Source organism: Nematolebias whitei, chromosome 19, assembly GCF_014905685.2.
Source record: "Nematolebias whitei isolate Nwh7 chromosome 19, NemWhi1, whole genome shotgun sequence".
Lineage (NCBI taxonomy): Eukaryota > Metazoa > Chordata > Actinopteri > Cyprinodontiformes > Rivulidae > Nematolebias > Nematolebias whitei.
In genome coordinates, this window is record NC_056516.1 from 16729430 (window position 1) to 16744434 (window position 15005).

Sequence of the window (15005 nt, forward strand, 5' to 3'; positions counted from 1 at the left end):
ATATATATATATATATATATATATATATATATATACATGTATAAATACTAAAATAAACTACTACTTACTACTTGTAACAGTTTCTGTTTCAAATGTGCTTTATAAATAAAGTTGACTTGACTTGATGTATTACTTTTCCTACTTTGTGGTTTTTCACTTATCACGATAAACGAGGGACTACTGTATATGAATATGACTAAACCATCATGTATCAATAAGATGCCAGCTTTGTTATCAATACTATTAATATTTGGATCAATTCAAACACGACTAACAGACAGACAGCTGATGAGGGAGGAAACAGTTGGTCATGCTTCTCTGTGTTCACAGTTGAACCACTCAGGGGTCTACAGTTACAGGTGACGATGATGAGTTGACTCGTTAACCTTCTATCTAAAAGACCAGAAGAAGAAACTTCAGCTGGCTTCTCACCCACAGTTAGAGACACCTTGTGTCCTCATGGTCCCTGAGTGATAAATTATCCAACAGTAACTTCACACAGTCGTTCCTTAAAACAAGTGTCTGTGCTGTTTTCTTCTTCTGCTCCTTATTTGTCATGTGCTCTATTTTTTAATTGTATTCATTTATTATTGTATCTTTGTCAACAAGGCCACAAAATCTGCACACTTGTCCACTGAGGGGCTCAGCAGACCTCAGCAAACAGGTAAAAAGGATGACGTTTCGGCCACAGGCAGAGCAGAATGTCTGAATAACTGTTTCCAGCTTAAGTGAGCATGGACGCTCTGACGTCAGCCGCCCTCTGAGCAGCGAGGGACTTCCGCCGCTGCACTGCTGCCATCGTGGCCTCCGACATGCCATGATAGCTGTCCGTCTCCTGAGAGTCCTCGCTGTTCTGAGACTTGGTGCTGTCCTGCGAGTCCAGCTTCTGCCTCAGAGCTCGGCTCTGCTCCTCCTTCAGCTCCACATATGAACGAGAGAACGTGTGGAAAATAGACGTGACGGGGAATGCCATGAGCAGGATGCCGCTCAGGATGCTGCTGAGCGCCACCACCTGGCCTGGGATGCTTCTGGGCACCATATCACCGTAGCCGACCGTTGTCATTGAGATGACCGCCCACCAGTAGCTGCCAGGGATGCTGGTGAACTCCTGCTTGGCTCCCATTTCGCTCTCAGCAAGGAACACTAGAGGAGCAAAAAGAGCCATGGCCACGCACAGGAACAGAAGCAGCAGGCCGAACTCACGTGTGCATCTCCTCACGGTCAGACCGAGCGTCTGTAGGCCCAACGAGTGGCGGGCCAGTCTCATCACGTAGAAGATCCGCAGAGCTCGGAGCACTCGGAGAACCAGCCCAACCTTCTCCAGGTAGTTGTTTCCCGAGCCGGCTGGTTTTCCTCCCACAGACAGAGAGTCCACGATGAGGGTGATGTAGTAGGGCAGGATGGCCACCACGTCAATGATGTTCAGAGGCGTGCGTAGAAACACACATTTGCTCTGGGTCTGGATGAAACGCAGCAAGAACTCCAGGGAGAACCAGGCAACACAGACCGTCTCCAGAACAAAGATGTTCTTACACCTCTGGGAGCAGACCCCCTGCAGACGGGAGAGAAACAAACTGACGTTACAGACGTTTTTTTAAAGTGTTACAGATGGAAGTTAGAGGTTTAGACTAAGAGCACCTTGTATCAAACCTGTTATACGTAGAGATGTTACGTTGATGGTATGTGCACAAGTTCAACAACGACCTCACTAAACTGTGGCACATTTCTAAAACTGATTAGAGCTGATTGTTTTCTGAGTTCAGCTGTTTGTGGCAACCATCTTACACAGAGAGGCCTTTAACAGTGAATCAATCGTGAATGTACATTTAATGATTATGTTCTGAAAAACTTAAAATATGTTCAATGATTTCTGAGATATTTTGCTAACAGACAGACAAAATTGATTCTAAATCGGCGAAGGCAAAACTTTAAACAAATATCCTTGATAGTGATATACCCCACCTCTCGTACAGTGACTGCTGGACATGGGCACCAGTGACCCACGCGACCTGAAAAGGAAGAAGTGAGTAAAGATAATGGATGGATGGATAAATGGTCCTGGATATGTTGTTAATGTGAAGAATACACGTTGCAATCGGTCTCAGAAACTACCACACCAAATGTTATAGCTGTTATAGCCATTTTTAGGGCCGGTTTGATGTGGCAGCCATCTTGAATATTTTTTTTTATTTTAAAGCTAAATTCGCTGAGTGTGCATTCAAAGATTTCTTTTTGAAAATTGAATAAAAATTTGTCCGTAGTTTTATGTCTGCTAACAAACAGACCCACGTGCACAGAGGAATAGGTAAACAAATTATCCCTTTAGTTGGCAGCTCAGAACATCGCATAGAGAATACCACTGACTTTGTGGATAAGGTGAGGGATGTCATGTCATCATGGAGACTAATGAAACAATGGTGTCTTGATGTCACATGCCCACTGCTTCACCTGGGTGTATCCCAGGTACAATGGGTTAAATGCAGAGAACCAATTTTGACATTGTATGGGAAAATACAATGATGACAACACATAGCGCTTTACTTTACTTGACATCACTCTTTACGTGCATTCCTGTTGATGATGCAGTAGAAGTGGTCAGTTTAAGATTAAACTCAGACACCACTCTGAGCAGCAGGACCACGCTTTCCACAGAACAACTGTGTCAACTCTTGAAACTGTGCCTGCAGTCAACCTACTTCACATATGGGGAGCAATATTATAGGCAGAAACATGGGTGTGCTATGGGGTCTCCAGTTTCTCCTATTGTTGCCAACCTGTACATGGAGGAGGTAGAAAAGAGAGCCTTGACGTCCTTTTCAGGGACACCAACAAGTCATTGGTTCAGGTATGTTGACGACACCTGGGTTAAAATGAAATCTCAGGTAGTTCAACATTTTACTGACCACATCAACTCTGTGGATAAATACATCAAGTTCACGCGAGAAGATGTAAAAAATGGCAGGTTGGCTTTCTTGGACTGTGAGGTCTAAGTTTCAGATGGAGGACATTTGCAAACTGAGGTGTACCACAAATCCACCCACACAGACCAGTATTTGCAGTTTGACTCCCATCACCCTTTGGAGCACAAGTTAGGAGTCATCAGGACTCTGTATCACAGAGCAGACAGCGTCCCCACTAACTCAGGAGCCAGGCAGAAGGAGAAATCCCACACAAGACAGGCTCTAGAGCAATGTGGATATCCTAACTGGGCCTTCCTGAAAGCAGAGAAGAAACCCAAACAGGACTCCAGTCAGCCATCAGGTGAAAAGGAGGAACCCAGACCCAGACCAGTGGTCATTCCATATGTTGCGGAGTACCAGAGAAACTGAGATGTTTATTTTCTAAACATAACGTCCCAGTGGCTTTTAAACCTCAAAATACATTACGGCAAAGACTGGTTCATCCCAAAGATCCAGTCCCCCGGCACAAACAGAGTGATGTTGTGTATGTTGTTCAGTGTCAGGAGGGTGATCAGTCTTACATCGGGGAAACTAAACAGCCACTGGCCAAAAGGATGGCCCAGCACAGAAGAGCAACATCATCAGGCCAGGATTCTGCGGTCTACACTCATCTCCAGGCCAGCGGTCACTCTTTCAGGGATGAAGATGTTCACACCCTTGATAGAGAGGAACGATGGTTTGAGAGAGGAGTAAAGGAGGCCATCTTTGTGAAGAGAAGCCATCCAAATGACCTGACTGAACTTTGTTGTTCAAACTGGTTGATCCACTATGAGAAGGTGCTATTTATATGACTGAGTTTGCTGCAGGGTCTCAGACTGAAGATTTTTGGATAAAAGATGAAACGCTTCAACAAGAATAATCCATCCAGAGGACCTGACTTAACTATTTTAGATTGTTCTACCTGGATTATTGAGCATGCATCAGGACATTATCCCACACATTCACTGTTGGTTGGCTGGACAACAAATGAAAAAGAAGAACGTGTCGGTGAAGCTGTTGAATAAACGTGTTTGAAAGCCTTTGATTTGATTCTTGTACTTAACCACTGACAGAAATATTATGCTGTTAGATCTCAGAACAAAGAAAGGAAGTGTTTCCTCAGAATAAAACACAACAGAGCTGAGTGCTGAAAGATTCATGAGAATCGGAGCAGAAGCTTAGGTTGTTGAGTCTCGAAAAGCTTGCACATCAAACCCGGCCAATGGAGAGCTGCACTTTATCTGACAAGAGAAGATGATAAGAATGAACTGTCACTGTGGAGTTTTCAGTTGAAATACTCCCTCTCCTTTTTTGAAAAATGATCAAAAGCATCCAGAAATACTTGAAGCTCTAATTACAAGAGTAAGAGCTCAGGTATTACATCAAAGTCGATCTGCAGACTACTCAAACTGTGGAAACAGTTTTCATAGTTGTGTCAATACATAGATTTACAAATGGTGATGCTTTATCACCCACTGGAGGGAACAATGTTTTTGCTCTTCTCTCTCTCTCTCTGTTTCTCTCTCTCTCTCTCTCTGTTTCTCTCTCTCTCTCTCTCTCTGTGAGTGTGTGTGTGTGTGTTCATGTGACTGTTAGCAAAATATTACATTAACCATTGGACAGATTTTAGCCAAACTTGCAGAAAATAGCCATTCAATGTACATCTATAGCTAATATAGTTCAAAATGACTGTCACAGACAACTGAATCTGGAACACACAAATAGGCAATAACTCAACTATCTATCCATTCATCATCTTCCGCTTATTCCTAAGTCAAGTCACAGGGGCAACAGCTTGAGCAGGGAGGCCCAGACATCTCTTTCCACAGCCATCTCTTACGGCTCTTCTGGGAGGACCCCAAGGCATTCCCAGGCCAACCAAGAGACATAAGCCTGTTCCAGTTGGACATGCCCAATGTACCTCCTTAGGGAGGCACCCAGGAAGAATCCTTACTGAACCACCTCAACTGGCTCCTCTTTATGTGGAGGAGCAGTAGTTCTACGCCAGGTCTCTCCTGGATAGCTGAACTTCTCACCCTATCTCTGAGAGCAAGTCCATCTACCCCGCAGAGGAAACTCATTTCAATCACTTGTATCCATGATCTCATTCTTTCAATCACTGCCCAGAGTTTGTGTCCAGAGATGAGGACAGAAACATGGACCGACTGGTAAACAAAGAGCTTCACCTTACAGCTCAGCTCTCTCTTCACTACAATGGACTGGCATATAGTCCCCAATATTACAGATGCTGTGCCAATCTATCTGTCAATCTCACACTCCATTCTTCCCTCACTCATCAACACGAACTCGATTCTTGAACTCCTCCACTTGAGGCAGAACTTCACCCTCGACCCAAAGTGAGCAATTCACCCTTTTCTGACTGAGGAACATGACCTCAGATATGGAGGGACTGATTCTCACCCCAGCTGCTTCACATTTGGCTACAAACCACTCCAGTGAGAGCTGAAGATCACGGCATGATGACTGCAACAGGACCACATCATCTGCAGAGCAGAGATGGGACTTTGAGGCCATCAAATCGGACTCCCACCGACCCTTGGCTGCAATGAAAAATTCTGTCCATAAAAGTTATAAACAGAATCATGACGAAGGGCAGCCCTGGCGAAGTCCAACTCCTATTATGACATCCCATCCTGGGGTCCGACTTTAGGCAACGCAAACCAAACTTTCGCATCACTTTTAAAGGGACCAAAGATCCCGTAGCAGCAGTCCCATACTCACGGAACAACCCCCCACAGTGTACCCCAAGGAACATAGTCACATGCCTTCTCCAAGTCCACAAAACCCATGTAGACTGGATGGGCAAACTCCCATGACCCATTGAGGATCCTAGTGAGGGTAAAAAGCTGGTCCAGTGTTCCACAGCCAGGACGGAAGCCGCATTGTTCCTCCTGGATCTGTGGTTTGACCAACAATAGGACTCGCTTCTCCAGTACCCCTAAATAGACCTTATCAGGGAGGCTAAGCAGAGTGATGCCCCTATAATTGGAGCACGCCATCTGGTCCCCCTTTTTGAACAAGGGAACCACCACCCCAGTCTGTCCCCAGTCCACTGGTACTTGCCCTGATGTCCACACGATGCTGCAAAGGCGTGTCAAACAAGACAGCCCCTCAATATCCAGAACCTTGAGGAAATCAGGGCAAATCTCATCCACCCAGGAGCCCTAAAGCTGCAGAGTTTTTTAACTACCTCAGTGACCACAGCCCAAGTTAGGGATCCTGTCAAGTTGAAGAAAGAGCCCTATTGGACCTTGTTGGCTGGTGAGACTCCAGAGACAGCTGAGGAGTACCAAAGAGCCAAATGGTCCACAGCCTTAGCTGTTGCTGAGGCAAAAGCTCAGATGTGGGAGGAGTTTGGTGAGGTCTTGGATAGAGACTCTTAGTCAGATCTGAGGAGATTCTGACAAACCATCAGGTAGCTGAGAATGGGAAAGCAGTGCTTTGCTGACATTGTTTTTTGTGTGAAAGTGGGGTGCTGTTGACCTCAACCAGTGATGTGGTTGGGAGGTGGAGAGAATACTTCTCAGACCTTTCCATCCCACCAGCAAATCTTCTGTGGAGGAAGCTGAATCAGGGGACTTCAGGGTTGGTCTGTCCATAACTGTGGGTGTCCACCGCCAAGTTTGAGGATGACCACCGTGAGAAGTACCGAAACCTTGCGACCACAGCTCAAGGCAGCTACCTCAACAATTGAGTTGCAGAACATGGCCCACTCGGACTCAATGTCCTCTGCCACGCCTGATGTGGTTAAAGCTCTCCTGGAGCTGTGAGTTGAAGATCTTTCTGACAGTTTCTTCTGCCAGGCATTCCCAGCAAACTCTCACTACACGTTTGTGTCCACCAGGTCTATCCAGCATCTTCCCCTACCATCTGACCCAACTCAATACCAGTTCAATACCAGATCAGTTGACAGCTCAGCTTCTCTCTTCACCCGAGTGCCCAAAAATCCATAAATCAGATGACATGACTACAAAGTCAATCATTGATCTATGACCTAGGGTGCCCTGGTGCCAAGTGCACTTATAGACACCCTTATCTTCAAACAGGGTGTTCGTGATGGATAAACCATGACTAGCACAGAAATCCAACAAGAGAACACTGCTCAAGTTCAGATCAGAGAGACCGTTCCTTCCAATCACACCATTCCAGGTCACACTGTCATTACCCATGTGAGCATTGAAGTCCCCCAGCAGAATAAAGGAGTCCCCAGCTGGCACACATGTCAGCACCACCACTAAGGACCCCAAGAAGGCCGGATACTCTGAACTACCGTTTGGCGCATAGACACAAACAACAGTCAGAGCCCCACACCTGAAGGTGTAGGGAAGCCACCCTCTCATCCGCCTTCTCATCCACTGGGGAAAACTCCAACACACTGGCACTAAACCAGGGGGCTAAAAGTAGACCCACCCCTGCTCAGTGCCTCTCATCATGGGCAACTCCAGAGTGGAATAAGATCCAGCCTCTCTCAAAAAGTTTGGTTCCAGAGCCCATGCTGTGTGTCAAGATGAACCCAACTATAGCTAGTCTGTACCTCTCAACCTCAAGCACAAGCTCAGGCTCCTTCCTGACCTGAGAGGTTACATTCCATGTCCCAAGAGCCAGTTTTGGTAAGCCAAGGTCAGAGCACCAAGGCCCCCGCCTTCTGCCACTGCTCATGGAGTCATGCACCCGACTTGTATGGCCCCTCCTGCAGGTGGTGGGCCCACAGAAAGCAAGAACTCAAACTTTTGTTGAAATATGGTCTTAAAATTTAGTGTGGTTGTAGCTGAGAGTCATTCGCAAAACATATTCCAAGTGCTACTTACTGTGTAACATATTTTCTTAAAGTTTTAGCATTAATTTAGTTTGTCTGTTAGCAACATATCTTACAAACCACTGAATTTAATTTAGTTATACTTTCATAAAGTAATCATCAGATAAATATCTACAACTGATTGACTTTTAATATGAATCTAATTCAAGGTGGTTACCACAGCTCATCCACATCCTTTAGCCGAGTTATAGCTGTAGCTATAAATAGTAGCTGAGGGTCAGTGTGACATCTGGACACATCTTTCATGACTTTGTACATGCTATGTTTTTCCAGGTTTGACCGAAATTACTTGATTTCGAAGGAATGGTGGGACTTTTTTTTTTAAATCTTTTTTCTCTGATGATGTTTTTTGGGGAATATTGGGAAACTGTCATGAATAAAACAAACTAAAAAACTTATATGCTGAGTAAAATTATAAACTTTATAAGTTTCATGGTTCATAGATTTGCTGTCCATAGAGGCTGTGTAAAAACTTGAAGTCAGCTGAGCAGCAGAGCGTCAAATGCTGCTTATTAAGTTAAATTTGTGTGTGAAGTGCAGATATGTTGGCAAACCATTTTCCTGTGAGTTTGCTCCATCAGCCTCATGTATTTTTTAAAGCGTACACTTAGTTTTTTGCATGTGGCATGAGGTTTTTTGTGCCACATAAAGCCATTATGAAGCGCAAATGACGGATCAGCAGAGCCGCAGTTTCTCACACGGCAGCAACAAATCGCCCGAGTGCTAAGTTCACTGAAAAGGTGAAAGAAAATGAATCCTATAAACTTTAAATTAGAAGCATTTTAAAAAGTTGACAAAAAACAGGTATGCAGCAACAATCCCTCCAGTTAGTTGTACATGTACAAGTACTCAGAGTTAAAGTGAAATCTGACAAATATTCAATTTTCCAAGTGGAACAGTGGATGATAAGAATGCAGCAACATCAAAACTGTTTTACAGATGGATCGTCTTCCTCCTCAGGTGAAACACTGATTACACGTTTATTGCCTGGATGGTGGTGCCTGATAAAGTTAATTTATTTTTGAAGAAATTAAAGACCTGTCTCCATGTCAGCTATATAGATGGCAGCAACAGCTACATCCCTGGAAGTCCTTGGTGGTTTCTTCAAATATAGTTGGTTGTTTGTTGGTATAAAACAAGAACTGCTATTCGCAGAACTTTAAACTGAAGCCCAAGCAAATTAGAATGAACAGAGAGACGGTCTTGTGCCTCAGCAGGTTTTAAATGTGGCTTCAAACTGGCCTTTAAAAATAATCCTGTAGCTACAAGGCTCAAACATTCCTGTCCTGTTCTTTAAGAGAATCTTCTGCCCATCCATCCATTATCTTTACCCGCTTCTTCCATTTTGGGTGACGGGGGTCGCCGGTGCCCATGTCCAGCTATCACAGTGCAAGGGGAGGAGTACACCCTGGACGGGTCTCCAGTCCATCACAGGGACATAGAGACAAACGAGACAAACAACCATTCACACTCTCACTCACACCTAGGGACAATTTAGAGTTACCAATCAGCCTAACATGCATGTTTTTGGTCTGTGGGAGGAAACCGGAGTACCCAGAGAAACCCCACGCATGCACGGAGAGAACATGCAAACTCCACCCAGAATGGCCTCCGGACCGCGATTTGAACCAGGGACCTGCTCACTGAAAGACAACAGCTGTACCAGTTGTGCCACCGTGCTGCCCCTTCTGCCAACCCTTCAGTAAAAATAAAATATACAGATGAACAGAGTTTATCATCACAGCTGCACCTCTGGACGAAGAAACCGTCTGATTGCAGAAATACGTTGGACAGAAAGCCATTTGTGTTTTTATTTAACTCTCAACAACCTAGCTCCATCTTATATTACAGATATTATTGTTCCATACTTTCCTAACAGAGCACTTTGCTCTCAGGCTGCAGGTTTACTTGTGGTTCCTAGAGTTTCCAACAGTAGAATAGGAGGGAGATCTTTCAGTTATCAGACTCCTCTCTTGTGGAACCAACTTCCAGTTTCTGTCTGTAAGACTGACACATTTTCCAGTTTTAAGACTGGACTTAAGTCTTTCCTGTTTGATAAATCCTATAGTTATGATTGGTTGGGTTTCCTGAGCTATCCCTTATCCTATGCTGCTATAGGCTTAAACTACTGGAGGACAAATTGACCTCATTTCATCAAACGAAGAGTTACAAATGAATACAAATTAATTGTTTGTATTTGTAATTATTTATATCTTAACATGTGCTTTTTTGTGTGTGTATCTTTCCTCCTATAGAAAATACACCTGGACCTGCCATTCTCTGTTTGTCCGTTTGTCTCTCCTTCCTGTCCTCTCAAACCCCAGCCAGTTGAAGCAGATGGCCGTGTGTCCTGAGCCTGGCTCTGCCGGAGATTTCTTCCTGTTAAAAGTGAGTTTTTTCTTTCCACTGTCTCCTTTGTGCTTGCTCAGGATGGGAGACTGTGACGAGGTGAAGATTCAACACAATCTGCTGCTTCCTTAAATAGAGAACTTGCACTAATTGTTAGTAATTGGCGTTTTTACCTATATGAATGTTTCTATTCAGTGTCTTGAGACCACTTCTGTTGGGACTTGGAGCTATAGAAATAAACTGAATTTAATTTCATATCCTTCATATCAAGCTTCAGTTTAACACTACACTGCATTAGTAACCATAGTAACACAGCACTGGTTGCAGATCTGGTCTGTCTAGTTCAACAAACAGTCCGACTGGTAACAAGTTTTTCCCAACTAGTTGGAGCAGAAGTTGTACTGGTCAACTGGTCACAGTCCCAACTATATGGCTTCCCCATTCCCTAGTGGACCACTGGACCAAACTAGTTGACTAGTTAACCAAGTATCAGAAGGCTTTGCACGTGAATGTTTCAACACAAATAATGCCTACGGATCAACACCCTGTGCATACTAGTTGATAAGTTAACCTGAAAGTTTCTCTAGTCAACTAGTAAACTCTAAAATCCTCACTTCTCAACAAGTTGACACAGTTTTGTTTGTACCAGTTAACTAGTGGTCTACTACACTTAAAGTGAGTAACTAATACTTGAAATGTTTAATGAGTACAAACTAGTGGCTGATAACGACGCTTGATTTGACAGATGTGGAAGAATGTTCCCGCCACAGCCCAGCTTGTTGACTTCTCGTGTTTTACCGGATCAGGACGTCAGATCTACTCTCCGGTGTTCCTTGTTGCTGTGCACACTGCTCATGCATGACCAGCTGCAGATAACAGCACTGATGAGTCTTCATCTGGGCAGGAGGTGGAAGAGCCGCTGGTCTGGAGTGAGGAGAAGAACCTCTGCTTGTTGTGGAAGTAACACTCACTCTCCTCAGTTTCTCACTGGAGCAAATGTGGAAATGGTCCACAGCTTCATGTATGTTGGTGTTCACATTTCCAGAGAGGAGACATGGTGCTTAAACACCTTCAGCATAATTAAAAGACTCATCAAAGTTCTTATTTCCTCAGGAGGCTGAGGCAGAGTGACCTCCACATCTTATAGCTGGCAACTTTTTACAGATGATGTTCACTGTCTCCATCACCTGGACCTGGAGCTGCTCTGCTGCGAACAGGAAGGAGGTGCAGAGGGAGGTGAACACTTGCAGTGGCATCCCTTCTGTTGAAGACATCAGCAGGTGCAGGAGGTCCCCCCCTCACACAGATCATGGACTGCTGGACCCTCTTCCTTTGGGTAAGAGGCTGCGGAGCATCAAGGATGAACCACGGCTCCTCCACAGAAGCAGACTGGTCCACTCCAGGTCTCCCCTGGAACTTCTCCGCCTCATGCGCTGCTTTATTTTCACAAATCGATTTTATACATTAACAAAAAGCCAAAATGGACGAGCTCACTTTTCTTTCCAGTGCAGCTTCAGCTCATTGAGGTTTGCAGACGTTCTGCTCTCTGAAGGTCCATCACAGCAGGTCAGTCAGGTGGAGGTTCTGGACTTTAACTGGACCGTCGCAGCTCCTTGATTCCTCTTCTTTAATTTCAGCTGTTCTGTAGTTTAGCTGCTGTGTTTGAATCATTGTTCTGTTGTATCTTAACCCAAAGTTGGTCCAAGCTCCAGCTGTTGGATAGATGTCCTCACATCTGTCTGTAGAATTTATTGGTCCATGATGTACTCAGTGACTCCAAGGAGCCCAAACCATCACCCCTCCACCACCGTGCTGACAGCTGCTAGGAGCTGTTGGGTTTTCAGCATACATGCTGCTGTGCATTATGGGTAAACATCTGTACTTTGTCTTGTTTTGTTCCAGAAGTCTTGCAAAGGTGAAAGTTTACAAACTCAGTCGAGCAGCCATGTTGGTTTTAGACAGGAGAGGTTTCTGCTGCAGCTCTTCAAGACAAACCAGACATGTTTGATCTTTTTCTAAATGTCTTCTCGTGAACTTCAACCTTTCAACTTATGAACAATCTTCCTCTCTGTAGAATGATAAACAACAAATCATTTAGAAATTATTGTTGACCCTTCCCAGTTAAATGCACAAGTTGCTTCTCTAAAGTCATTGCTGATGTATTTCCATCTTGGCATTGTGCTGACACCACCTGTCTGCTCCAGAACAGCAAACTGATCAAACTGCTTTTATACACGTGATCACACGGATGATGATCAGTTGATCAATATATTTGATCAGCAGCTCCTGGATGTTCCTCAACCTCCTAAATCCTGTGGAAGGATTTAATGACTCAGAGCTTGTCCATTCTTTTTATTTTTTTGTAAATAAAATGGGAAACTGTTGGGCGTTTTTGTACATTTAACATCAGGTGTGACTAGTTGTCAAATCTGATGAAGACCTAACTGTTTTTGTCCTGACGTGTAAAACTTTAAAATAAAAAAGAAGGGCTTTCTCTCTGTCTGCACAGCCTTCAGATAAGATCGACATTTCTGGAAAAACTTGTTGAACAACAAACTTCGAGCTCATCCCTTAGATCTTCGTGTTCTTTTGGCAACCCAGAACTTTAGAAACTCTGTTCCAGGAAGATAATTCAGATTTGAGCTCAGATCCACCCTCTAACCACATGCTGCCGTTACAGAACCAAATCAAATGCATGTGCTAAAAACTCCAAACGCTGAATTATTTCACTCGTTTCCACATGCCCAGCAGTATGTTTCACACTTTCTGTCCTTCTGTCCTCGAGGGGATCTGTCTTCACAAACCCAACAGACACAATCTCTTTTGTTTGAGCGTATTTGTGTTAGCTTTTCTGGCTGAGTGCACGTCTCACTCCCTGCTGCCCATTCAGCACGCTGAGCAGCCTCTAACGAACGCACCACAAAGGATCAAATTAAAACCTCACAATCATCTGAGCCATCGGGGGACTCTGACCCTGTCACAGCTGAAGACAAGCGTGCAAAGCAAACCGAAGCCACCGTCTCCTCTGATCCACGATGAAACGTTGGGCTGTGTTTTCTTCAACTTGCTCGTGCTTCTGCGTGTTTCATGCTTGAATTGATCTGTAGGTGATTTTCATTTGGTCACCTCTCGGAGCTTTGCTTCCACCAGTGAACTGACGGCTCTCTGGGGTCTGCGTTTGATGCTCAGGTGGAGGACTTCTGAGGTCTAGATGCTGAAAACATCAGCAGAGGGTTCTCTGTGTGCTTCCAGATGTTAAACCAGGGGAAAAGTTCGTCCTGAGCTGTAGATGGACATATTGTAGGTGGGTTAAGATGAAAGATCAGTCAGAATGGTACAAATCCTGATGTATGACACTACAGTGATGAGATTGTGGAGAGTAAATGAGTTTTAATCTCGTCTGGTCCTTTCTGTGCTCATTACATTCAGAAATCCACCAGTTTGTGCCCACAGACCCCCTGAGCTGGCCCGCCTTCGACTTGGACTTAATAGATTGTTCTCTTCTAGAGGAGGAAATTGCTGCTGCAAGAATGAAAAGATTTATTCCTCTTAATTTCAGATGTGACTGACGACACAGTCCACGCCTCACCATCCTCATCATGTTAGCGTGCAGCAGCTGCGAGTGCTGTCTAACCTTCTGCTCTGACTCCACGAGGCTCCTGCAGCCATTCTGCATTTTGTGTCAGTTATGTGCTTGAGGCACATTATTGCTATTATTTTTGTCCTTTTAATATATTTGGGGGTTTGGTCAATTATATATTTTGTAATTAACTTGTAATTGTTTTAAGCTGTGGCGTTTTCCGCCCACCTATAAACAGTCTGGCCTTAGGGAGCGCTCTCTCTCAGATTCTCTCATTTTGCTCTTGCTCATCCTGCCACAAGGGTGCATCTCAACGATGTAGGCCTCAGCCTGACGTGGTCATTTTTTGTTAACTTTTGTCTATATTTTGTAGTAACTTTGGCCTGGTGGGACCGGTTGTCCTGGTTTCGCTATTCCTTTTGCTGTATGTGTTTTTTTTAAGGATTTTTCTAGCTTTAGTCAGGTACCAGCAGCAGCTTTGACAGCCCTGTATAGGGTTGGCCCACTGCTGTACCTTTTTGTTCTGTTTGATCAGCTCGCCAGGTCCATCTTTCTGTTGATACTTTGGGGTTTTGTGTGTCTTTTTGGTGGACACGAGAATTGCGGATTCATGATAATCCCCCCCCACCCCCACCCCCCCCAGGTAGCTGCTCTAAATGAATTGAAAGTTTGAACCCTCGTGTTTTGAGTCCGTGTCCTCCTGAATATGTTGTGTTTGTGAATTTTTTTCAGGTTGTTCTTTTTTCTTTTCAACTTTATTCCTGCACCTTTAAGCACCTGCCCCAAGTCTAAAATGTTACACTGAGAGAAGTTTCCAGATTACTGAAGGGAACCAGGATGAGAACATCAGGCCCAGAGGAAGAAAATCATTTGATGTAAGTATTTATGAGCTAATGTTCTCTTAAGCTGAAGGCTCTGTAATCTGCTGTTTGTCACATGACAATTGATCAAATCCTTAATTATTTGTCATTTCTGCTCCTCAAACCAGGCTGAGTATTGGTTTGGTTCAGTTCCTCTGTCCTGATGAAGTAACAGTCTATCAAAATTCTTCCCTTCTTAATATATTTTTTTTATTTTTGCGAAGATTCTTTTTTAGGACTTTAATGAAAGTGGATTACAGGACGGTCCCTGTGATGGACAGGAGACCTGTCCAGATGTCCCCCACCTCTCGTACAGTGACTGATGGATATGGACCCCAGTGACCCAAAAAGAAAGAAGTGGGTAAAGTTTATGGATGGATGGATGGATGGATGGATGGATGGATGGATGGATGGATGGATGGATGGATGGATGGATGGAT

The 15005-nt window shown here is 44.3% G+C and overlaps 1 protein-coding gene across 1 annotated transcript in view; it reads right to left on the bottom strand.

Moving 5' to 3' along the window:
- Positions 1–348: 348 nt before the first annotated feature.
- kcng2 (potassium voltage-gated channel, subfamily G, member 2) overlaps positions 349–15005 on the bottom strand; it is a 33207-nt gene continuing 18550 nt past the window's right edge. The window contains exon 2 of the mRNA XM_037693640.1: positions 349–1552. Coding sequence (XP_037549568.1) covers positions 725–1552 — 828 coding nt within the window. The 3' untranslated portion in view covers positions 349–724. The remainder of the gene's footprint in view (positions 1553–15005) is intronic.